The 25,032-nt window shown below is 41.7% G+C and overlaps 1 protein-coding gene across 1 annotated transcript in view; it reads left to right on the top strand.

The window, feature by feature from the left end:
- Positions 1–25,032, top strand: part of CORO1C (coronin 1C) — a 60,747-nt gene extending 35,715 nt beyond the window's left edge. Inside the window, exons 3-11 of the mRNA XM_081122516.1 lie at positions 3,469–3,591; positions 12,713–12,842; positions 15,870–16,051; positions 16,743–16,862; positions 17,684–17,788; positions 19,781–19,926; positions 22,035–22,092; positions 22,184–22,429; positions 22,607–25,032. Coding sequence (XP_080978642.1) covers positions 3,469–3,591; positions 12,713–12,842; positions 15,870–16,051; positions 16,743–16,862; positions 17,684–17,788; positions 19,781–19,926; positions 22,035–22,092; positions 22,184–22,429; positions 22,607–22,726 — 1,230 coding nt within the window. The 3' untranslated portion in view covers positions 22,727–25,032. The remainder of the gene's footprint in view (positions 1–3,468; positions 3,592–12,712; positions 12,843–15,869; positions 16,052–16,742; positions 16,863–17,683; positions 17,789–19,780; positions 19,927–22,034; positions 22,093–22,183; positions 22,430–22,606) is intronic.

Here is a 25,032-nt window from a genome sequence, read left to right as displayed (position 1 = left end):
AGCATAGCAAAAGGCACCTTTATTACTTTCAACACCGGAAATTTTAAGGGTTTTGGGAGCTGTGAAGAGGAACTATAGGTGAAGACCAAACTATCTTATAAATCACCATATCGCAGTCATGTATTTATTGATCAGTTTAAATTTCTATTGGGCATTATAATTTTCTATGTGAATTATTTAGTAAATTAAAAATTTTTTAGATGCATTGGTGAGTTTTGGTTTATATTTTTCTGTTTTTAATTGTATTGCATTGTACTCAGAACATGCTTTATAGGATATTGATTCCTTGGTATTTTTCGAGATTTGCTTTGTGGTGTCCTAATCATTTAAAAAATGTTTAATGTTTGCTTGAAACAAATGTGTGTTTTAAATGTTGGCTATAAGGTTGTGTATATGCATTAGATCAAGCTTGTTACTTTTGTCTTTTATATTTATACTAATTTCGTCTGTCTGCCTGATCTCCTAAACATTTATTAAAATCTCTTAAGATTATAGCATTGTCATTCCTTCTTGTAGTTCTTGTGGACAAAAAGGGGCTCTGTAATAAATCTAACCAAAGATAACCTCACAGGGTGATCTGATCATAATTCCTAACTGCACAGGTCATAGTGGGTAGTCGAGCCTGAGGCCTATAACTTCCCTAGTAAAAGAATCTTTTCCTTAAGGCAAGCCCTGTCTATTTCTGTGCTTTAATAAATTTGAAAGCTATGTAGTCAGATGAGTTTAAAGTTCATAGTGATTATACCTTCCCTGTAAATTGTTTATTTAAATGTTAAAATGTGACATTAATTCTTAATAATGTATTTTATCTTAAAGTCTGTTTGTTCTAGTATAACTATCTAGTATATATTTTTATAGCCTCTCCTTTAGTTGCCTTTGGTGTCATCATTTTAAACATGTGTCTTGTAACTGGTTTTAATCTAAAATGAGACACCCTAGCTGGTAAATTTAAGCCATTTGTATTTACCACAATTATGATTTATAGTTAGTTTTATTTCTATCATCTTATTTTGTGCTTTCTAGTTTTCACGCTTTTTCTTGCCTTTAAAATTTTTTTTCCTCTTTCCTTTGGATTGAATATGTTGTTTTATTTCACCAACCTCCCTCCCACTCTGCACACCTTTTGGAAATTATGTACTGTTGATCCAACCTCCCTTGCAGTAAAAAAACATTTGCCCGTAACTACTAGTTGGCCCACCACATACTCGGATTCTTAACCTCAGATTGAAAATAGTTGACCCTTGAACAACACAGGCTTGAATTGCATGGGTCCACTTATATATGAATTTAAAATTTTCTTTCCCTTTAGCGTTTACCCTTAATTTCCATGCTTACATGGCTCAAAGTCTAAAACTAGTCAATTTTTCTGCCTTTCTTTAGAGAAAGACCCTGAAACCTTTGAACTCTGGTCGTATCTCTTTCTATCCTACATGTTATTGCCTAATATTTTAGTCTGCCTTGTTTTATCTGTATCTCAATTAGTCGTTATTACTACTGTTTTATAGTCAATGCCTATTTACATTTACCAGGTATTTTGTTCACTGTTGTTTTGGCCATAACTCCAGCCCAGACAGTCTGGTTCTGAACCATTGGTGCTTTGCTGCCTGTAAATGACCCATGTGGCTTCTCTTACAACACCTAGATTCTGTATAATATTGTGTTTGTTCATTGGCGTTTTCTTTTATCTCCCCTTTTGGGGGATGTAATTCAGGAGAGCCGAAGTAGAGTTAATTAGTTTTGCAAGAAAAAGGGGAAAACATGTAAAATAACTCAGGCCATAGGTCTGTAGACAGGCCCATTCATCTTCGCAACTCAACTTAGAACTAACTTTTCTCTGCAGGAAACAACCCCAAAGACCATGACCCCCACAAGCCTGAATGCCCTTGCCCTTTTGTGTTCCTGCCACCCTTGTTCCTGTTCTGGTGGGGCATGTCTCATGATGCACTTTAATTGTTGGTTTAAATGTCTTCTCTCCTCTCCCTGCACTCCATGCTTAGCTGGGATAGGGCTGTCCTGTTCACTTCTATATCTGCAACACTCAGCACACTGTCTGGCCCCTAAAAATGCACAGATAGCAAATATTTTTAATTCTTAAGAATGGAGTAAATTAACATACTATGCTTGAAGAACTAATAGTAAGTGACAGTAGTTTTTTTTTTATTAAGTATTTACTTTATTCTAGGTACTATACTTAGATTTTACATCCCTTGTACAGATAATTGTAATACTAAGTTATGATTTATCTAAAAACATTCTCTTATTTAATCCTCACAGTAATCCTAGGAAATAAGTATTATTGTTACTCATTTTAGAGATGATGATCTGAAGTTCAGAGAAATTTCATGACTTGCCTAAGGCCACCCACTGTTTAAGCAGTACAACCTGCATTGGAACCATAGTTGTTTGACTCTGGAGCTGATGGCCTTTGCACTTTAGCATACTGCTTCTCTGGAGATTTCCATAGCTACGTCAAAGTAGCTATGAAATCATAGAATTTATTGATCAAGAAATCATAGAATTTATTGATCTTGAAATATTGCCAAGAATCCTGCCCCAGTGTTGTGATTTCTTGCCATAACAAGAGTGCAACAATAACAAAAAAGGAGTTCAGTTTTGTGTTTCAGTGATTCCTTTTTGTTGTTGACCTGCTGTTAGGACAGGTAGAGCCTCAGCATGGACTGGCATTAACCTGTTTGAAAAGGAAGTACCTTTTGTACACCTGTTGTTAAAACAGCATTTGTCCTGGTTAACACAAAAAATGGTCTAAGCCAAGTCAGCTTGTTTGATTTAAATGTGTACTATGAACAAATTGTGATTGGCTACTTATGACCAACATTAAAAATAGTATTTTTAATGAGATGTGGAACTGGATAATGGATGAGATCTAAGCTGATGTTAATTTAATTATGCTGTCTGGCTGGCATTTCTGTTGATTGAAGACGGCTGAGAGACAGACATTAAAACATAGTATGTCCTTTAGTCCCTAAGCAATAGTCAAAGCATTTCTTTTTATTACCTTAACTTTGCTTGCTCACAGTGCTTTCATTTCCAGAACTTATTTTGTGTATTCAAGAATATTAACTTATTATATTAAAAGTTATATTTTGCATTTTGAATAATACCATGTTTCTTTTTTATAGCAGAAATACATGTATAATTTATAATTTGGCTATCATAGAAAAATACTTTGGTAAAAGACTTGTATTCTCTCTTGCTATGTCTATTAATGCAGTTGATTAAATTCTTTGTGGTACTAGAAATTTGGATCTTTAATTTGGTGGAGTGTCCTTAGTAGTAACTATTTTTAGAAATGAAAGTTAACAGTTCTTACTAGTTGACACTGATATGCAGGTCATCCTGTGTAGACCATTGAGAGTTTTGGGTGGAGGTGATAAAGGAGGAATGGGTCTAAGAAAACAAACTCTGGCATTGATGTTACATAGTAAATTTGTTTCTCCCTACTTTCAGACTGGTCGAATCGACAAATCCTACCCTACGGTATGTGGCCACACAGGACCGGTGCTTGACATAGATTGGTGCCCACATAACGATCAGGTCATTGCCAGCGGTTCAGAGGACTGCACGGTTATGGTAAGCTCCCAGAAAGTAGCATGCACACAGACCAGTGAGACTCACCTCCTGCTTCCAGAAAGAGAGAGAGAGAGAGAGTGTTTGTGTGTGTGTGTGGAGGCTTGAAAAGCACAAAATTGTAGCAGTTTTGATTGCCCATTGGGTTATACAAGATTTAATGACATGAAAGTATTATGTTTCTTTTTTCTTCTTTTGTATGAGTGTGTGTTTGTATGTGCTTGACAGTTCTGTGGGAAGATTTTAGAGAAGCTGAAATGACTTTCCAGTAATTCTGTGAATGCCATTGGATGATGTGCCCCATCCTCTCCCCTTAAAAAAGAAAGAAAACACTGCTAAGAATTGTACTTTGCAGTGAAATAAGATCCCAAAGGTTATACAGATAAAATGGAATATGTGACAGAACTGAGAGATAGTAAAGAGTTTTTGCAAGTACTTCTTTCCAAGCTAATGTCAGAAGATGTGTTCTGTCTCATGGACCCTGGTTAAGAAAGTCCTTTTTGTGCAACTGTACAAACATTTTGAAAGATTTTTAAAGTAACTTCTTTATAGTCCCTCATTTGGATTCCAAAAGTAGGTTACATATGAAATCAGGCTTTGGGGTAACCTTTTTTTTTTTTTTAATGTTTTTTTGGTGTATGTGTTTTTATTGATTTGAGAGAGAGGGGAGGGAGGAGAGAAACACTGATGTGAGAGAGAAACATCAATTGGTTGCCTCCTGAATGTGCCCCCAACCACTGGGGATTAAACCTACAACTTAGGTATGTGACCTGACTGAGAATTGAACCCACGACCCTTTGGTGCATGGGAAGATGCTCCAACCAACTGAGCCACCCGGCCAGGGCTGGGGTACTTTTTAATGTAATGCTGCTTCTTCTTGATCATGTTCTTCTTAGTCTTAGTAATTACTGGTTTGGATCAATTTTTAATCTTAGTCCAACATGTGTAGAAAAGGTTAAGCTGGCGCAGATGGGGAGACCCAAAACAAGTGCTGAAGCAGGTGTAGTCATTAAGTTGCAGGCAGTCCCTCATTCGTCAGGTGAGGAGCCAAGGGGACCGCTGCTTTTATTTCCCTCTCCATTTCCTGGGGACTGAACCAGACTTAGAAACATCGTTTGGAAGCCTTTATTAATTAAAATATTTTACGTAAACAAGTTAATTCCTAAACTGTGTCATTGAAACATCTACTCATTTTTCCTCATGGACGTTTGGCTGAGGATAACTCCTCCTGTGATCTCATAATGTTGGCAGCCAGAGTGTATTAAAGAAATATGCTGTTGTTAAAAGGAATTGTTCCGTTTAATGTGCCTTGCTAAATTGGTCATTTTCATGGCCGCAGACGCATTTTGGTTAGGCAGAGGAACAGTATTTCGACCTAATGCCAAAATCTTAAACTGACTGAGAGTCTTGACCTCTCTGGAAGAAGCAGGTTTGATGCATCTCTTTCTGCCTCCAGATTATTGGTCATGTTGCCCCTTTAAAAAACATATTTTTATTATAAAACACACTAAAGTTTAGTGAGTCCAGTGAAGTGAGTTAAATGAGTTCAGTGGTTTATTACAAAGGGACTACCCTGCCTGGTCTTGATCACTCCCTTACTGTTTGGGATGCTAAGATGTCCTGGGCTCATCCTGGGCATCTTTTGCCCCACACCTCAAATTAGCCATTTCTCTCAGAAACTTTGGTTTCTTTTAATAGAAAATGGTATTTCTAGGTCACAGTCTGGGTGCTAGGGATGCTCATTGTTACATGGTGATCATTGTTTTTAAGACATTGTAATAACTATGTATGATGTCAGTTGTGTACTAGACTGATGGGGAGGGGGGCTCACTTCATAAGTTATATAAATGTCTAACCACCATGCTGTACACCTGAAACTAATATTGAATGTCAACTGCAATTGAAAAACAAAAAATTTTTTTAAAAAGACTGTAGTAAATGGAGCCAGAATATACATATATGTTTAAAGATGTAATTCTTATGACTTCATTTTAATATTTCCAATTAAAATTCAGGGCTATAGAGTTTTTATGTAAGCTCTTTAATATCGTATCTCTTTAGCCTTTCTTCCACACTAAGAACCCTGGTTCTCAAGGACTCCAAGGATGACTAGACCATCCTGATTTAGCTCATCGGCTCTTTGACAGTATGCACACACTAATCTCAGATGCATGTAAGGTACTGCTTTCAATGCAACTGCTATTTCAAGTGATGTTCTATTCCAGCAAGTGCAATTTCATGAACCTTCCTCCTGGAAACTGTGCTTCACTCCTCGGTTTTCCATATTTTTGGTACTGTGAGGGTTTTTTCTCCAGTATCTTCTCATAGAGAGTTTTCGAGAATCTGGCTACTGGTATTGTACTTGGGAAAATTTTAGCTCCAAGAAAAGAACTGTGCTTTAAATAATACAAAGAGCAGCCAACTTGAGTTTTGTGGATGGTATTGATTCAACATTGTCCCTTACCTGCAGGGTAGTAATCAAACACGAATTTTAAAAATGGCTAATTCAGCACAGTTGCATAATTGTTTCTTGCAGAGTCTGGGAGAAGGGAAGATTGAAGGCAGAGTAGGTGTCTTATCTGTCTGCAGCTAGGTGGTCTGAATAGTCCCAATAATCAAGTTTAAAGGGACACTTTTCCATTCTCCCAAATTAGCCTCACACAAAAACAAAACTCCCTATTTTACACATTTTTGCTTCTGTTGTAAATTTTCCTCATACAGTTTTTGTCCTCAAGTAAAAATGGAAGTGCTGTTGTAGTTGGTGGTGAGAGCACGTTCCTCAGGATCCTGTCCCTCTCAGTGCTTCAGCAGGGCTTCATGTCATTTCCTTTTTGTACAGATTACATCTGGGCCATTTGCCAGTAGGTATTATAGCCTTGGCAAATCAGACCCCAGCTCCCAGCTCTTGATTTTCCCAAAACTAATGTTGTTTTAATGTCATGGTTCATTTATGAATGTCGTGACTGTGCCTCCTGCCCCGTGGGGTTAGTGGATCTGTAGGGGATTATGCTGCTCTGCAGCTGCTACAGAATCTGTAAGTCTCTTCCTGTCTCTTAAGATCATCTTTTCCTTCATTTTCCCTTTGGAATTGGTTTCCTTAGCATTTAAAAAATAGGGCCTTTGGGAGAAATAGCCCTTTTTATGGCTGTAACTCTAGTGCCTAGCCCAGTAGCAAGTTCATGATGGGTGTTTAACGTTGGGGAGCAGTGTCTGGAAATACTTTGTGTCCACTTTAAATTTGCACCGTGTTTGAGAAATAAAGCCATCAAGCAAACTGCACTTTAAAATTATTACTTGCAAATAAAATAAAATAAAATTACTACTTGTGAGAAACCTCTTTCTTAATTTTCCGTGTTGATTGTGGGAAGTGTTTTCTTGAGCTGCCCCTTTTCCGTACTCAGAATTTCACATGTGAAGGAGATGCCGGTGACACAGCAGTTCCTGAACATGTGCTTAAAGTTGTTTTTTCCAGAACCACGATGGGTTTTCACTGGTTGATTCACTTTTTCATCTGGAAGCCCTTGGGACTGATTGTGTTTTTCCCTTTCTTTCAAAACAAAACAAAACACTGCCATAGTAATGTGTCGTCCAAATAGAAAATTTCAGGAACACACATTATTATTTAAAAAACAAAAATGAAAAGCCAAATGGAGGGGGATAGAGCTGCCAGTCCCTGCTGTGCTGAGATGCCCACTTGGCACAGCGGGGGATGTGTGATACCTTTTCCTCTCTACCCATTACATGGTTTTGAAAAAGCTGCTGGGTATTAGAGCCTGTATCCCTGGAGCAGAGCAAAGCTAAGGGACCTGCCTAGAGATCAGAGTTGTCCTCATCTGTGCTAAGTGGCCTAGGCGAACTTGAGCCTTCATACACGTGGTATTTTGGATATAAATTAGACTGTTGGGCACAGTGCTGAATTAACTTGAAGATAAGACTCATTCTAAGAAATTATGATGTTCAGACTTAAAAATTCACGGTGGTCATAGTAACAGCAAGAAAAATAATCATGAACATATAGTAGGGACTGTTTCTTGCCAAGCACTGTTTTTAAGCCTTTACATGCATGATTACAGTGAATCATTGCACCAGCAAAGTCAGGCGGAAATCTCTCCCATTTTACAACTCGGGAAACACAGGCCCAGGGAGTGACAGTTTTGTCAAAGGTCACCCTATTTGAGTATTTCATATTAAGGTAGTGCTTGGGTATGCAAAATGTTTTAGCTCACTTGACCCTTCCAGTAACCCGTGAGGAAGCAGAGCTGATGCTGTCCCCAGTGTCAAACAAGGAAATCGGGGCTCCAAGAAGCGAGTTCCCTTTTTAATGACACAGTTAGTGTCCCAGCTCTGACAGAGCCGTATATCTGCTGACATTTAGGCCAGCACCCTTCCATGCCAGGCTGTGTCCCAGATCGCGCACACAAATCCTGACGATGTACCAAGTGGCATTTTTGCTTTGTTGTCCTGGTGCTGCGGACAGCAAGACCTCTTCAGGCCAAACTGCAAGGCCAGTGCCCGGATCAGCAGACAGTCCTAAGAGGGCAGAGAGTGCATAGTGACAGGCCTTCGAGTAGGGCCAGCGGGCACCAACCAAGGGGGTGCATGCCTCGTGTGGAGAGACTGACCGCTCTGCCGGCTCTTTCCACAGTCCACAGTGGAGACCACCACCACCTTTACCAGTGGAGGCAAAGGTTCCATGGTCTTTTCATTTAGTTTTACAGGCTTTTCCAGTCACCTTCCCCTCCCACCGTAAATCCTCATGCCTGTGCTGTTACTCTGGCCTTTTTCCTGTCAGCCACTCAGCCAGCCTCCTTGGTGCATTCACTTTTTAGAAAATTGCTCTATGCGTCTGTGCGTTTTATTTGGAAACTGGGTACTTGATTTCCTTCCTTCATCATCCCCTTCCTTCTTTCCTTCCTCCTGTCACCTAACTCCTTTTATTGTCAGGTCATCTCCCTATGGAGCCTTCCTGGATATACCTCATGACACTTGTATTTTCGTTCAGCACTTGGCTTATACCAGCGTAGCCTTGGTTACATGCACTGGTTTCCTTGTAATAACACGTGCATCATTCTGAACGCTTTATTTTTTAAAAATTTATCTTTATTGATTTCACAGAGAGGAAGGGGGAGAGAGAGAGAGAGAGAGAGAGAAACATCAATGATGAGAGAGTCATTGATCTGCTGCCTCCTGCAGGCCCCCCACTGGGGATTGAGCCTGCAGCCTGGGCATGTGCCCTGACCTCCTGTGATCCTCAACCCCTGAGCCACACCCGGCCGGGTTGTTCTAAACGCTTTAGGGTCATATTACCACATTGGTCCTCAAAACAACCCAGTGAGGGCAGGTTTATTATTACTCCCATTTAATAGGTGAGGAGACTTAAGGCCCAGACAGGTTAGTGAGGGTCCCCATGGTCATACAGCTGATATGTAGCCGAATCAGGACTTGAACAGTCTGTTCTAGTTCGGGAGCCTGTGTTCTTAACCACTCCTCTAGACTGTCTCTACATTTTTGGGGCACTGATTGTATGCCAGGCACTGTTCTAAGGGCCTTATTAACTCATTGAATACTTACAGCAGCCCGAGGAAGTGTAGGCACTGCTGTTGCCTCTGTGCACAGTGGTGCTGAGTTGTTTGCCCAGGACCCTCACAGTAAGTGGCCTGGGCAGGATTTGAACCGGGATCTCTTTGGCCCCAGAGCCCACGCCCTAACCCTCTGCGTCACACCCCTTGCCTTTGCCGTCTTTGGTTTTCAGTCCCCTGGAAGTCTCCTCTTTCCTCATCCCTCCCACATTACCTGGTAGTGGACTGCCTCATGGTGGCTACTCAAGAAATGTGTTGCCCACCTCCACTCAGACCCCCTTTCCATTGGCCCTCCCCACACTGTTGTCTGTGTCCATGCGCTATGCATATATGGTCTTTAGCTAATCCCTTCACCTCCCTTTATTCAGTCCTTCTCACCCCCAGCCCCCCTGACATTTGTCAGTCTGTTCCAGGTGTTCAGGCCTCTGGATCTGTTTTGTTCATCAGGTTATTTTGTTCATTAGATGTCACATATTAGTGAGATCGTATGGTATTTGTCTTTCTCTGACTGGCTTATTTTGCTTAGCATAATACTCTCCAGCCCATCCATGCTGTCGCAAAGGATAAGAGTCCCTTTTAATGGAAAAAGAAAGAAAGAAATGTGTTGCATGAATGTGTGAGGTAGTAAAATGGGTTAGGTGCCTATATTAACTGCATAAACCTAGTTGAAGGAACCATTGAATCTCCCAGAAGTGACATATAGAAGAAATGGAGTTTCTTTATTCTGCAAATTATATAATAAATGTTTTGCTTCATCATTAAAATTTCTTCACAATCCAAGGAGAGAAGATGGATGAAGAAGCTAGAGAAAGGGAAAGGTGACTTTCCCTGATAAGCTCCGCTTATGCCCTAATATTTAAGCTGGAAATGCTGATTCTCGCCACAGCCTCCCATCACTTCCCTTCATTTAGGGACTTGGAAAACGCACTGTTTATTTCATCGTGTTCACTCAGGCACAGAGGTTTTGCAATCCTTGCAAGAAAACCCAGCAGCCCTTGGTTATGGTGCCATCTGGAGATAGCAGGTGGTATCACCACTCTTTCAGTTGTCAGGATGCATTTCCTGTTGAGTCACTCAAGTCTCATTTCATTTGTTTCTCTGTTGACTTCACGCTTTGGTCAAATTAGTAGTCATTTTCTGTTCTCTGTTCAAATTTTTAGCTCCCCTTTATATTCAGATAGCCAAGTTGAATTTGGAGCTGTTTTACTAATCATAAGCCCTTTAATAAAAATAGTGCATGTCAGGATGAAAGCATTATGTAGTGCTGGGCAGGTGGGGAAGGGGAGCGGAAACCCACAGTCTCCCACGGGAGAGGCTGTGGTCTGGGTGAGGGACAGAGAGAGACAAGGCAGGTTTCGTTTGCCTGCTATGTGTGTCTGTACCTGCCTTGTTTAAATTTTGCTGAATGATGAGTGTTCAGCAGAAATAGGTGACATCCTAAACTTGGGCCTTCAAAAGCCATATTTATTTCGCCATGATTTGCATAAGGGGTTGTATTTAGCTGGGGCAGAATTTAGCTGTTAAAATGAATGGTGGCCTAACTCGTGACTTTTTCCCACTCTTTAGGATGGCAAACTTTTTGTTCTAATTTCTCTCAGGACAACAGAACTGAGTTGAACCCTAAACACTCCTCAAATCCAGATCTCTGACTTCCACTAAGCAATTCAAAACAGATAGTCATTTGTCTCCTTCTTAAAAATCCCCAACAAAGGAAAATTCCGTTTCTCACTTGTTGCACTGTTGAGCATGACTTTTTATTGGCAAGTTCTAAATTTTTCATGAACTAGTTCCTTAAAATCTTTTTTGCTGCTAGATTACTTATTTTAATCTTCATATGTAAGAAGACAGTTACTTTAAATTTGAGCCCTTTCACAAACTTAAGTATTAATATCTGGTTTTCTACAGGGCTGTTGGCGCCATTCAGCTTATCTGTGACTCAGACCCTTTCTTCTCGGAGGGTGGTTCGTAAGTCTTTGGAAACCCAGGCCTCCCATTGTTAAACATAAAGTTTCTTGTTTCTCACATTCTGATGCTTTTCTGTGCCTTTCTCTCCCTGCTGCTCAGGCATGTCCCCAGTTAGGATATGGCAAATCTTCTGAGTTTTCACCCAGCAAGAGGAACTTTAAAACAGCTTTATTGAGATATAATTTACATATAGTTCACCCATTTAAAGTGTACAATTCAATGTCTTTTAGTATATTTGCAGATATGTACAACCATAGACAATTTTAGAATATTTTCACCACCTTCAAAAGAAACCCCATACCTTTGCGCTATCACCGTCCCCCCAACTCCTTAGCTTAAACCACCACCAGTCTACTTTCTTCTCTATAGCTTCTCCTGTTCCGGACCTTTCATATACGTGGAATCCTACCATATGTGGTCTTTTGTGACTGGCATCTTTTACTTTAGCATAATACTTAGAAGCTCTGTCCATGTTGTAGCGTGTATCAGTACTTCGTTCCTTTTTATGGCTAAATAGTATTCCATTGTCTGAAGAGGCATTGCATTTTGTTTATGCTTTTGTCAGTTGCTGGACATTTGGATTGCTTTTGCCTTTTGGCCGCTACAGATGCCGCTGCTGTGAACATCCATGTACAAGTTTTGCATGGGCATATATTTTCGTCTCCTTTGGGTAGAGACCTAGGAGCAGCATTGCAGGGCTGCGTGGTAATTATGCTCTGTCATTTGAGGAGCTCCGAGGCTGTCTGTGCAGTGCTGCAGCCTGCGACCTTCCGCCCCGGTGTCTGAGGACTTTCTGGTTCATCCACATCCTCGCCAGCCCTTGTTATCTGTCTTTTCCATTCCAGCCTCCTGGTGGATGTGAGGTGATGTTTTACTGTGGTTTTGGTTCCCACTTCCCTAATGATTAAACATATCGAGCAGCTTTTCTTGTGTTCTTTCGACATTTGAATACCTTCCTTGAAATGCTTGTCTAGATTCCTTGCCCATTCAAAAAATTGGGATTATTTTCCTTTTATTGAGTTGTAGAAGTTCTCTGTATGTTCTAGATAAAAGGCCCTTATCAGATGTATGACTTGCAGGTGACTTTCTCCCATCTCCGGCTGGTCTTTTACTTTCTTGATAGTATCCTTTGAAACACAAAAGTTTTTGATTTTGATGAGGTTCTCTTTATTTTACTTTTGTAAGATTTATTTTCTATGGTACATATTACAAAACTATTAGGTATATTTTTATTTTCCAAATGTAAAGTTATAGAAAATATGATGTTTTTGAAAATGCACCATCCCCAAAGAGCCGTTGGTAGGTGGAGTTGCTCTTTCCTCAGAAGCCTTGGACTTGGCTAGGGGATCTCACCTCAGTGCTGCAAATGGGGAGGTAACATTTTGCAGGCCTTGTGGATATTTCGATCTTTAATCCTTATTACATTTTAAAAACAACTGTTCACAGTCGTTTCGTATTATTCTGCATTTTATCCAAAGACCATTGTATGTGCTGTTTATGCAGAACAAGTATTCAGACTGGATGATCACAGTAAATGTGACAATGAAAGATGGGTCGTCTTTCTCTTCCTTTCCCAACAGGTATGGCAGATTCCAGAAAATGGACTCACCCTTTCCCTGACTGAACCTGTGGTGATTTTAGAAGGCCACTCAAAGAGAGTTGGCATTGTGGCCTGGCACCCAACAGCCCGCAACGTGCTTCTTAGTGCAGGTAGGAGCTAAGCAGTCTTCTCTTTTCCTCTCGTCATTGCTTCTTGCAGCCCTTTTTGTGGAGGGGAGCAGCAAATGCATTTGACTGTGGGCTAAACAGTTTTGAAGCAGATCATTAGGAATCCATGATGAGGTGCTGAGATGCAGTGGTTCCCCAACCCATATGTGCACATGTGTTAAGGCTACTTTGACAGTCTGGTGGGAGATAAAGACTTCCTGCTTAGAAAAATGAACAGATGCTTACCTGTTGGCCTATAATTTCAGCAGATTCATGGTTCCTGCTGGGGCCCTCCATGGGCGAGTTTCAGTTATCCTTAATGTAGTAGGAGGAACACAGAAGATGGGAACCAGGAGCCCTGGGCCCCAGCTCTGGTGTTGTGGCCACCTTTAGGGCGATCCTGTTAAGGAATACTTTCATTTTGGTCTCCTTATACAAGTAGTACGTGTGTATTATGGAGGTTACATATGAACAAAAGGAGGAAAAGAAAAATCACTTGAAATCCGACCTTCCGGAGGGAACATCATTACCATTTTGGTGTCTCTTTCCAGAAGATGTTTCTGTGCACACACATCAAGGATTTTAAACATGACGATGGGCTCAGAGGCTTTGCACGTGTGCTCTTTTTCATGGGCCATTCTCCCTATGATATTTTTAATGACTCCATTAATAATCCATTGTCTGGACTATTTAAACCTCAGTTGTTTAAAGCAGCCCCTTATTTCTGGACATTGATGCTGTTTCTGATTTCTCATTGTTAAACCACTTTAAATTCCAAGTTTCATCTTAAAAAACTCAGTTCCTTTGTTTAAAATTTGAGATTTTATCTTCTTTTATAGAAGCAATAGAAAGGGCAAAAGGAAGCTTCGCGGAGTGATAGGAATGTCCTATATCTTTTTTTTTTTTTTAATTTTTTTATTGATTTCAGAGAGAGGAAGGGAGAGGGAGAGAGAGAGATAGAAGCATCAATGGTGAGAGAATTGTTGATTGGCTGTCTCCTGCATGCCCCCACTGGGGACTGAGCCCACAACCAGGAATCAAACCTTGATCTCCTGATCAAAGGTCGATCCTCAATTGCTGAGTCATGAGGGCCGGGCAGGAATGTTCTATATCTTGATTGTGATGGTGGCTACATGAATATATATATTTGTCAAAACTCTATGAGTGTATTCTTCAAATGAGTGCATTGTGTTGTATGTAAATTATACCTTAATTCCTGAGAAAAGGAATACTAATGTTAGTCCTAGAATTTTAAAGATCTTTCTCTTCACCACTGGAAAGGACGAGGGGGAGGTAAGTTCAGTTTTTAGCTGGGAATAAAGGACATTTATGATATAGTGAGTTAAATAAAAAGTTTAATGCCAGGAACCTATTGAAGTCAAGAACTGATTACTCTTCAAAAAAGACATTACATAGGATTCTGGTTTTTTATTTTTATTTATTTTATTATTTTTAAATATATCTTTATTGATTTCAGAGATAGGAAGGAAGAAGGAGAGAGAAACATCAATGATGAGTCATTGATTGGCTGCCTCCTGCATACCCCCTGCTTGGTTGCCGTGTTTTGCATATTTTAAGACTATACGACCCATCCTCAGTGGCTGAAGTTACCTATTTGCCTGTGATAAACGAGGCAGAGGAAGGGTCAAGTCTCCAGCCCAGAGTTCCTCTCCAACTTTTCTTCTGTTGTGCAGTTTTTCCACCCATTTCCTACTTCTCACTCTTAGGTACTTAGGTGTTCTGGATATTAGTGACTAAGTCTTCTGAAATGCTTGCAAAATTGGCTTATTGGCAAGAATCCACTTTCAGAATATCTGTCCACTCCTTTATTTTTTTTTATACTTGAAATTATGTTCTGGAAGCAACAAATGATGTTCTTTTTAAAGGAGACTTGGGGACTTGGGGCAGACCCTCAAAGGAAGGGTTTTGATCAGTTGTGGCTCAGTCAACAGTGTGGCCTCTTTGGGGACAGTTTCTGAATCCACATGCCTACGTGATAACAACTTGGGCTTCTCAAATCAGGCCAGTCTTGGCCTATTTTTTCTCCCCCTTTAAAGATAAAGATCTGTTGTGAGCCAGTTAGGCCAGTCCTTGCATTTCCTTTCCACTTACTGTAATCAGCTGCACTTTAATCCAAGACCATATAGTACAGCATCGTTGATTTGCATAGCCTGCCATCTACCATCTTTGTTGAGTGTCCTGAACAGTTTTTTAAAAGGTCTTTATTTTTAGCTCCACTGGAAAAGAAGTGAGCTATATTCATTCTGATGCTTGTTTTACTAGAAAAGAAAATTGACAATTACTTGGGGTCCACCAGCCCGGTTAACTTTTAAAAAAACATAGGCCTTGCTCTGGCGGTGTGGCTCGGTTGGTTGGGCATCGTCTCATGCACCATAGGTTGCTAGTTCAGTTCCCCTCAGGGCGTGTGCCTGGGTTGTGGGCTTCATCCCTGATAGGGGTGGTTGATGTTCCTCATGGATGTTTCTCTCTCTTTCTCCTCCCTTCCCCTCTCTCTAAGAAATCAATAAAAAAATGTTTAAGGAAAAGAAAACATAGGCCTCGACCGGGCGGCTCAGTTGGTTGGAGCGTCATTCCATACACCAGGAGGTTGCGGGTTCAGTTCCCTGTCAGGGCACACACCTAGGTTGCGGGGTCAGTTCCCATTTGGGGTGTGTACGTGAGGCAACTGACGGATGTTTCTCTCTCTCTCTCCCTTCCTCTCTCTAAAGTAATGAAAACATCCTCGGGTGAGGATTCATACAAACAAACAAAAACATCGGATTTTATTTTCTTGTAGTTCTTTGTTTGGTTTGGTGGTTGTTTTTGTTTGTTTCATACGAACCCAAACTTAACAAGCTGTATTTTTACTTTAACATTGATTTCTCTTATGCAAATGTCTTTTTTCTTTGTCACTTCAGTTTTTAACCCCCAGTAAGTAGGGCCTCTTGTCAGCACCTTCCTTTCAGTGCAACAAATGTGTCATTGTCCAGGTATTTCTAATACCTGGGGCGTGGTTGTGTTTGCCCGTAGGCTGTGACAATGCCATCATCATCTGGAACGTGGGCACAGGGGAAGCCCTGATAACATTGGACGACATGCATTCAGACATGATTTACAATGTCAGCTGGAACCGGAACGGCAGCTTGATCTGCACGGCTTCCAAAGACAAGAAAGTGAGAGTGATCGACCCCAGGGGACCAGAGGTCGTTGCTGTGAGTATTCTTCAGTCCCCAGGGAGTGAGCGGTCTGCGTCTCCTGACGGACCATGCCTCTGGCCAGAGCCCTGGCTGTGTGCAGGAGAAGGCGGGACAGGCTCTGACTGCCTCCCAGCCAGCTTCTCTTCAGAGCTGTGCATTTCCAGCTTTACCCAAGTCTTACCTCCCACTTGGTGACCCATTTTCACAAAGAAACAAAGTTTTTGTCAGTTTGCTAGAGTCTTTAAGAGTTGACAAGTCTAGATCAGCTACCCAAGTTAACTGCATTCCTGGCTTAGTACTGAAAATTGATTAATTGATTTTCACCCTGCTCCAAAAATGACTGTTGAAGTGTCTCACAAAGATGTAGCAGGCTACTCTCCTTTAGGTTATCATCCTCTTGGGAGAGAAACAGCTGGCAGAGCCCTCCCAGGTGTCTTGTTTTTGCAGTGCATGGACTTGGGTTGGCAGCAGGGCATGGTGGAAGGAGTGACACTTGCTAACCTGAGCTGAGGGAACTTGACCAAATCATGTAGTGTCACTTTGTTTCCTTGTCTGGGGAGAGGAGGTGGTTATTAATCTCACACACACACACACACACACACACACCTGGTTAACATGCACGGCACGCGGGGTGTGGCCGGGTTGGGGGTGTGGGCCCCCTTTTTGCAGTTGGAATGTGCGTGATGTGCCCCGCTCCCGCCTGCAGGAGAAGGAGAAGGCGCACGAAGGCGCGCGGCCCATGAGAGCCATCTTCCTGGCTGACGGCAACGTCTTCACCACGGGCTTCAGCCGCATGAGTGAGCGGCAGCTGGCCCTCTGGAACCCGGTACGCGCCTTCCCGCCTGCCCGCCAGCTTACACCCGAGCTCTCCCCCTTTTCTGAATGGGTCTTGGGTTGCTACATAGATTACGGGGTTCTTAGTATGGTTTTCTGAACTCCCACTTGTCTTAAATTGGATGTGAAGTTCTCATTCTCACTAGAGACTCAGTGCTAAATGTCTTCCAAATATGTATTTGTGGTACTCTCAAGAGTCTGTGTTTACTGTATTTTTATAAAAGAATGCGTGAGCAATCCAGACTTGGGAAATGATTTCTAAACTTAGTTATATTTTATAAAGAATATGATCAAATGTCTAAATCAGAGTAGTCATGCTTGGGGAAATGTTTATAATCACATAGGTGGAAAAAATACTAACCTGCACATATGGTATGATCCCAATTTGTATGTGTACATGTGTTGGAAGAAATAGACCAAAATGGTCATGGTTTCTGCCACAGTGGACTGTAGGATGATGGCATATGGCGTGATCTTTATGTTCTTCCTTGTAACTTTTTAAAGAACTTATATTTATTTTATAATAGGAAAAAAGTACTTTTTAAAGAGAAAAGTCACAAAGGGGAAGGGCACTCTCATCTTTGTCATAGAATCACACATGTGTGATTAATTAAGTGGTCAAATCAACATGATTTTCAGTCAATTGGGTGCCATTTAGTATCCCTAGTGGTGTTTACATGTATGAGTGTTATATGTGCATTGTTCAAATTTTCATTATTGTAGGGAGATGGCTAACTTCATTAGGGATAAAAGAATGCATAGTAAGGTTACAAAAATTTATCCTTAAAGTGTGTGTGTATAATTTTTTTTCAGAAAAATATGCAGGAACCAATTGCTCTTCATGAAATGGACACTAGCAATGGGGTGTTGCTACCTTTCTATGACCCTGACACCAGTATCATTTACTTATGTGGAAAGGTAAGCAGTCATTTTGATGTTTAATATTAAATTTAATCCTGTGGGAGGAAAGTATATCCTTCAGAGATTTAGTAGATAGACAGTGCATTGTGTCATTTTAATTAATTTGACATGTGCTGTGTCTTAAGCTAAAATAAGGACGGATGATTTTGTTATGTTTGGGGTGAGACTGGACTGTTTCTAACTTGCCAGTTGTGTGGTAATAACATACCGGGTTCGGTACTTTTCATGGAAGGCGGGATTGGGCTAGGGTTGGGGCAGATGTGGCAGGAAAATCTGCTCTGGCACTCCAGAGAGATAAAGAGTACATGCTGGTGTTTTGTTTTATTTTTTCATTTAAGTTTTTGGTTTTTTGATCTTTTGTTTGTTTTAAATTTATTATTGATTGACTTTTACATGGTGGTGCTATGTGGTTGGTGATTGCAGATTTCTCTTAATTGGTATCGGGGATGAATGACCAGTTCGCCACCTGTCATGCTGAAGTCTGCTGGGCAATTCTAGACTGGTATTTAGTACTTACTGCTGCATGCCATGCACTCCCAAGGAGGATGGTGTTTTGGGGATGTGAGCCTTTAGGGCCTCAGGGACTCTCCAGAAGGTTCTTGTTCCTGGAGTTCATTGGTAGGGCCCTAGGCTGGAAACCATGTGGCCTGATTCAAGTTTCATGAGGTGACAGTTGTTATAGGAAGGCCCCACACTGAAATAAAAAGACTCTCCTCCTACCTATCAATCTCTGCCTAACTAAACTTCTGGTGGCTCTATTATTATTATTTCATTTTAGTAGGTGGTAACCTCAGTATTATTCTTTTGTAGGTTCACTTTTCCTTAGAAATTTCTGTAGTTGAAATAAATGAATTACTAAAAGTAGAGTAACGTTGTCCCTCGGATCTGGTAGGATGCCCCTCTGTGGGCAAAGCCCGGATGCTGTTTTACTTCTCCTCGTGGTTCACTGAACCACTGCAGGGCTGCTTTACATTTTATAGGTCAGTCGCTTAGAAACTGAGATCTTGTCTGTTTCCTTGAAAGTCATTTTACTTCTGATGTTAACAGCTGCCATGGAGTGCATCAAAACAGACCAAAGGAAATGTTACTCAGAGGTTGTTAACGCTAGGTGGAAAATTATCTTTAGTATGCAGAAAACAAGTAGTATGTGTTTAGCCTCTTTTCCATTGCTTTAGATTTTTATGTATATGATTGAAACAAAGGGAAATTGTGAAGATAGAGGTTTGTGAGGGTCTGATACTGCCTAGCTATTTATGTGTTCATACGTGTGCACATGTGTGTCCTCACTGATATATATATGCCTATATTTATATCTTCTATGAGGCAGAATTGCCTATTGCCTTCATTGTTCAGGTTGGTATAACTGCATGGCAATTATTTATACTTAGACTAGCATATGTTTCAGATCTCCAAAAAAATCTGACCATTCTAAGCAAGATTATTACAGCATTTATACATTGCAATGAGATAGCAAACCTTGTGGCATTCAAGGATGTCACTAAAACTACAGCCTCTTAATGAGGGAAGTCTTTGTTTTTATTGTTATGTAGATTGTCTGGTGTTGGTGCTCTCAGGTCTCTGAAGGACACTGCTGTATGCCAATGAACAAATAACTCAGATCAATAGTTGCCTTCTCAACAGTCCTCCTGGTCTTTCATTTGTCCTTGAAGTTGAATTGCAATGCAGTTGTTTGGCAGAGGCATTAACATTTTTGCCCTGACTCTGACCGACTCTGACTCTGACTTGGTGTCTAGGCTTCAGTGGGGGCCGAGGAGACTTTAAAGGGCATGCTAGTGTTTGATTGGTGAGGGCTTACTCTGCCAGGAGGAGAAACCATCATGTGCTTTAGGCAGGCCTCTTAAGAGGAAGAAAAATCAGCCACTGTATTGGAGTCCTAATTAATGCTGGATTTATAGGGGAAAGAGACACCCACTTAACTCAGATATTTCACTTAATAGTAAACACAGACTTGTCTCCGATCTCTTGTAGGGTGACAGCAGTATCCGCTATTTTGAGATCACTGATGAATCCCCATATGTCCACTACCTCAACACGTTCAGCAGCAAGGAGCCTCAGAGAGGGATGGGTTACATGCCCAAGAGGGGACTGGATGTTAACAAGTGTGAGATTGCCAGGTAAAGAAGCAGCATTGTAAAGTATTGAAATTGTTTATACTGACTATGTTCTACAAGAGGAACACACCACCACGTAGTTCTGTGCTGCCCGGGTCTTTCTACCCTTGTGTGTGGTATAGAATAGTGTCTCATTGCCTGCCCGTACTTAGAGACATGGAGTTTAGAGCAGGGAGGTACCTTTCAAAATCATTTACTCTACCTGTGCCCCTCTCTGTTCTTCAGATTTTATAACTTGAAGTGCAGCAGTTAAGTGGCTTAGCCTGTGTGTATTGGACTCATATTTGAAGAGCGAAACCATCATCTCTTGTATTCAGGCTGAGGCTGTGGCCAGTCTCCCCTGGGAGGCAAGCAGGGGAGAGCCTGTCCCTGGGATGGAAATAAGGAATGCTTTTCCTACCCTTTGAGGGGATGAACTAGGTTCCAAAGTGGATTGTGGACCCCACGGATCCTAAACTAGGGAAACCAGAGACCTACAGTGGAGTCTTGAGTTGGGGTGGCTTGATTTGGGAAGTGTTATAGAACTCCTGCCTCTCTGTACTACTCTGGATTTTTAAAAAATTCTATTCCATAATATGCTAGTGGGGCCTGGCCAGGCGTGGCTCAGTGGTTATGCATTGACCTAGGATCCAGGAGATTGGGGTTTGATTCCTGGTCAGAGCACATGCCCAGGTTGCGGGCTAGGCAGCCGATCAATGACTCTCTCATCATTGATGTTTCTCTCTCTCTCCCCCTTCCTTTCCTCTCTCTGAAATCAATAAAGATACGTTTACAAATATATATATATATATATATATATATATATATATATATATATATATATATATATAATGCTAGTGGGCTTCCTAGGGAGAAGACTCTTTTCTCATACTAGTCAACATAAGATACTCAGGAGACTCACCACTGGCCATTTTAAACAACAGAACAAGTAGCACTGTGTTGTCAGGCTAAGGTCCTGGCCCACGTTATGTGACGCTCTGTTTCTGTGGACATTTGTCTAAGTATGCTGTTCTGGTCACTCACTTGTCAAATAATCAACACATCGTTAAAAATAAAATTTTAAGCCCTTTGTTATATCAGCCAGTATGGAGTTTTTTGTTTGTTTGTTTTGTTTTTAAATACATTTAACTCTATAGCTGGAGTAATGAAGAAAGCTGTCTCAGCTAATTAAAGATTGTGGTTGAAACCACACCAATCGAAACGTGCTTCAAAATATATTGAATTTGAATTTAATATTACATTCAGTATTTGGGAACACATTTATTTCATTGTCGCCTAAAAGTTTTAAAGGCCATGAGATCGTTCAGGACCCCTCCTATTTATTGTTTCTTGAGCACTTATCATATATGTCAGGCTCTGCATAGCCCGTTGCATGGTCACCTCCTACCTCTCAGAGCAACCCTGTGAGGCAGGTGTTGTTTTACCTCCACTGGAAGGATGAGGAACTTGAGGCTGGGTGAGGTGGGCACACGCTCAGGCTGTGCAGTAGTTGAGCTGGAAGTCAAACCCAGGTCATCTCTTTCTCCACTCTACCGGCTGGAGAGGTTTCCTGCTTTCCACGTTTGGGATGATTTTAAATTTTTAAATGTTAAGTATATTGTGGTTTGCTTGGATGCCAAAATTTTAATTCCTAGGAATGTATTGTTTTCCCTTTAAACAATCATTTTTATACTTATAAATGTTTTACCACCTCAGGTTGGCAGAAGACCTGTCATCTAAGTCATAGATACTGATAGGTAATTGTTCGTTCTCTCCTGTCTGTTGACCTGGTAACTTTACACAAATGAATCATTGTTGGTGGTGTTACCATTTCTACCACAGTGGGTCTGCCCCCAGATAGTTGGGATTTGACTGTCACCTTCCTGCATAGATCTACTCCTGGGTCTTGTCTCCCAAGCACCTTTTCCTAGTGTAGCTGCTCGCGGCTTCTCCTTTCCCACCTGTAAACTGGGAATGCTAAGTTCTGCCCACTCCTCAGGGTGGGGCAGCTGCGGTGGCGGGAGGAGCATTTCAGATCCCTTATAGCATTGTAGAAAAGTGGTTGTTATTGAGCCTGTTACTTGGCCTCCTATTTTACTTAATGCAACTTTGCCTTTATTTCCTTTTTGAAGATTCTTCAAACTTCATGAGAGAAAGTGTGAGCCTATTATCATGACTGTTCCCAGGAAGGTAAGTGCCCAGTTTTCGAAGTACTCTGTGTCTCAGATCCCCAACCTTTGTGATTCTTCACCTGAGGGTTTCCCAAAACTGTCTCTTGTAGTCGGACCTTTTCCAAGATGACCTGTATCCTGACACAGCGGGGCCCGAAGCAGCGCTAGAGGCAGAAGAGTGGTTTGAAGGGAAGAACGCAGATCCAGTCCTCATCTCCTTGAAGCACGGATACATCCCAGGCAAAAACAGGGACCTCAAGGTGGTCAAGAAGAACATTCTGGATAGCAAGCCCCCTGCAAACAAGAAGTGTGACCTGATCAGCGTCCCTAAGAAGACTGCAGACACGACCAGCGTGGTAAGGACCGCAGGAGGTTGAGGGTGTGTGTGGCTGGCTCGGGCTTGGGCCTCTAGAAAGCTCCTTCCGGTCCTGGGCACTGGCCAGTGCTGTCCCAGATGTGGACAGGGGGGCTTTCAGTGAAGATGACACACACTATTTGTAAGACTCTCCTTCCTCCTCTTTTTGTTTCCTTAGCAAAATGAAGCCAAGTTGGATGAGATTTTAAAAGAGATTAAATCTATAAAAGACACAATCTTCAATCAAGATGAGCGTATTTCCAAGTTAGAACAGCAGATGGCGAAGATAGCCGCCTGAAGGTCCCCCCCACCCCCAAAATGGGAGCAAGAACTCGGGCTTGGTAGCTGGTTGTTGGTGTGGTCCCAGGGAGGGCGAGAGGGAGGCACTGCCATTTGGAGACATTCATTTCAGGTTTGTCCACCAGCGATAGGCCACATTCCAGTCAGAACGCAATTCGGCTCCCAAATTTGCAGAAACAAAATGTGATTTAAAAGCAGAGCTTTTTATCAGAAAGCTTTTTTGATGTTTTAAGTGTTATATGTGACTTGTTGAACTTTTAAGACAAAAGTGCTACTTTTAAAATCCAAGATACTCTGAATTTTAGAAAACCAACCAATTCTAATTCAGTGTCGTGCCCAAGTACCTTTTTTTAACAAATAGGGACCAATGCCACATTGCTTTTTATATTTCTTTTTTTAATGTTGCCAAAACCAAAAGTAGCTTTTATTTTTCCTTTGTATTTTGCTACTTTGCAGTATTTGTGTGTGGGGTTTTTTTTGTTGTTTTTTTTCTCCTTAATTCGAAAGGGACAGCACTGTGTATGTTTATAATCTAAATGAAAATAAGATGTTATTTTGTATAAACATTCATCTGAGAACAATCAGAGCAGTAGCCACATTGTGCTGGCTCATTTGCAGCACAAACCTGGTCATCGTAATGACTGTGCACAAGGAGACTTGAAAAATCACGTGGATTCGTATCCCCCCCCCCCCCCCCCATTTCATTGAGTCTTCTGATCAGAAATGCTCACCGTACCCTTCCCTTCCTTCCTTTCCCTTTTGTAGGAATTGGGTGGTTGTACCAGGATGGAGTTTTGCTTCTTGGGTGTCCTGTGCTTCAGATGATTATACTCTAACCTAAACTAGCATGTGCTCCTGCAGTTCTGTTGTATACGCAGACTCGGTTGCATTCATCACTAAACATCAGGTTTCAGTCAATACTTGACAAGGGTGCCGGGGACAAGAAGACACACGTACTGTGGAGTGTTCCTTCTTGCCCATTTCAGCAGCTTGCCTAGCTCCCAAGTGCAGTGAGGGACTAAAAACAAGGGAACTCGGAGGGGAGTGTCGGCCCCGCGTGATCCTCTGCTTTCCTACATGTCCCATGCTGTCCCCGTGCTGTGCTGGAGGAAGAAGTGGCTCTCCCTGCACCATCCAGGCTCCTGCCTTCCCTCTTCCTCACCCAGGCAGCCACCTCTCTCAGGGCTCCCCCAGCCATTCCTCTTTCCTTCCTGCCTTTCAGCCCTAACTGCATTCGGCTAAGGTGAGGCCAGAGGGTGCTATTGAAGACTGAGGCTACAGAGAATGGTCTAGAATGGAGCCAGACCAGGAGCGCAGATCTCTGCTGTAGCTTTAATATGTACAGATGTGTCCCTTTGCACCTTCCACGCACACTAACCTGCTCTGCCTCCAGCTCGCACCCAGGCTTTGTCAAAGCACAGAGGCTCCCCAGCCTCAGGGGAGCCGGAGCCTGAGCTCTGATCACCTGTCCATTCCAGGGCCAGCTAGAACTCATTTCCATTTTGTCATACTGCATGTTTGAGAAACAAGATTTAAGGAGCCTCTGTTTTGCAAGGAGTAAGTGTCAGTGATTGAACGTGCGACGTCTAGTGCCATTGGGACCATGACGGGAACTTGTTTGCACGTGCTTGTGCTGATGGGGGGATGGGCCTGGCTGGAAGCATCTAACACGGGGAACTGGGATGGGGCAGAGTGTGGCCAGTGGGTTGAGATGCACAGCCAAGCTGGGGGTGATGTCTGCATAGAAAAGGTACCGTGTTCTTAACTGATACTGGGATCGCTGTCTCCATAATTTCAGGGCATCTGAATGTTCGGTGTGGTTTTGTGTATGTGTATGTGTGTATTTTTAATATTGAAATGGATAACGGGACATAAAACAGTAATTACAGTGACTTGTATTCAGACCTGTACATGTTTCTTTGTCATCGTAATCTGCTGAGGACCTTCATTTTTAAGATTCAGAAATGTTTTAAGGTTCTGTTGTCAAATTAATTAAACAAAGTTGTTGCTGATGGTGGTGCAACACCATAGGAAATGTGGCTCAGAGAGGAGGGGGCAGGAGAGGCCATCCTGATCTTGGTGAGCGTTGTGACTTATTTAATGAATGGATGCCCCGCCAGGCTCCGTCTCGCCTGAAGCATCGTGGATTATTTTTCCTGTTTTGTCTTTTTTTTTTTTAAAGCCGTGCTATCCCAGAGGAGAACCAGTGAATTACTCCTAGATCGGCTCTTATAGAGCGGCCATAGTATTCTGTCCAAACACTTGCTTCCATTTTCAAAGATAAAAAAATCATTGATTACAAAA

Source organism: Miniopterus schreibersii, assembly GCF_964146895.1.
Source record: "Miniopterus schreibersii genome assembly, chromosome: 20".
Lineage (NCBI taxonomy): Eukaryota > Metazoa > Chordata > Mammalia > Chiroptera > Miniopteridae > Miniopterus > Miniopterus schreibersii.
Note: the sequence above shows the minus strand (reverse complement) of the source record. Positions and strands in the feature narration are given on the sequence as shown.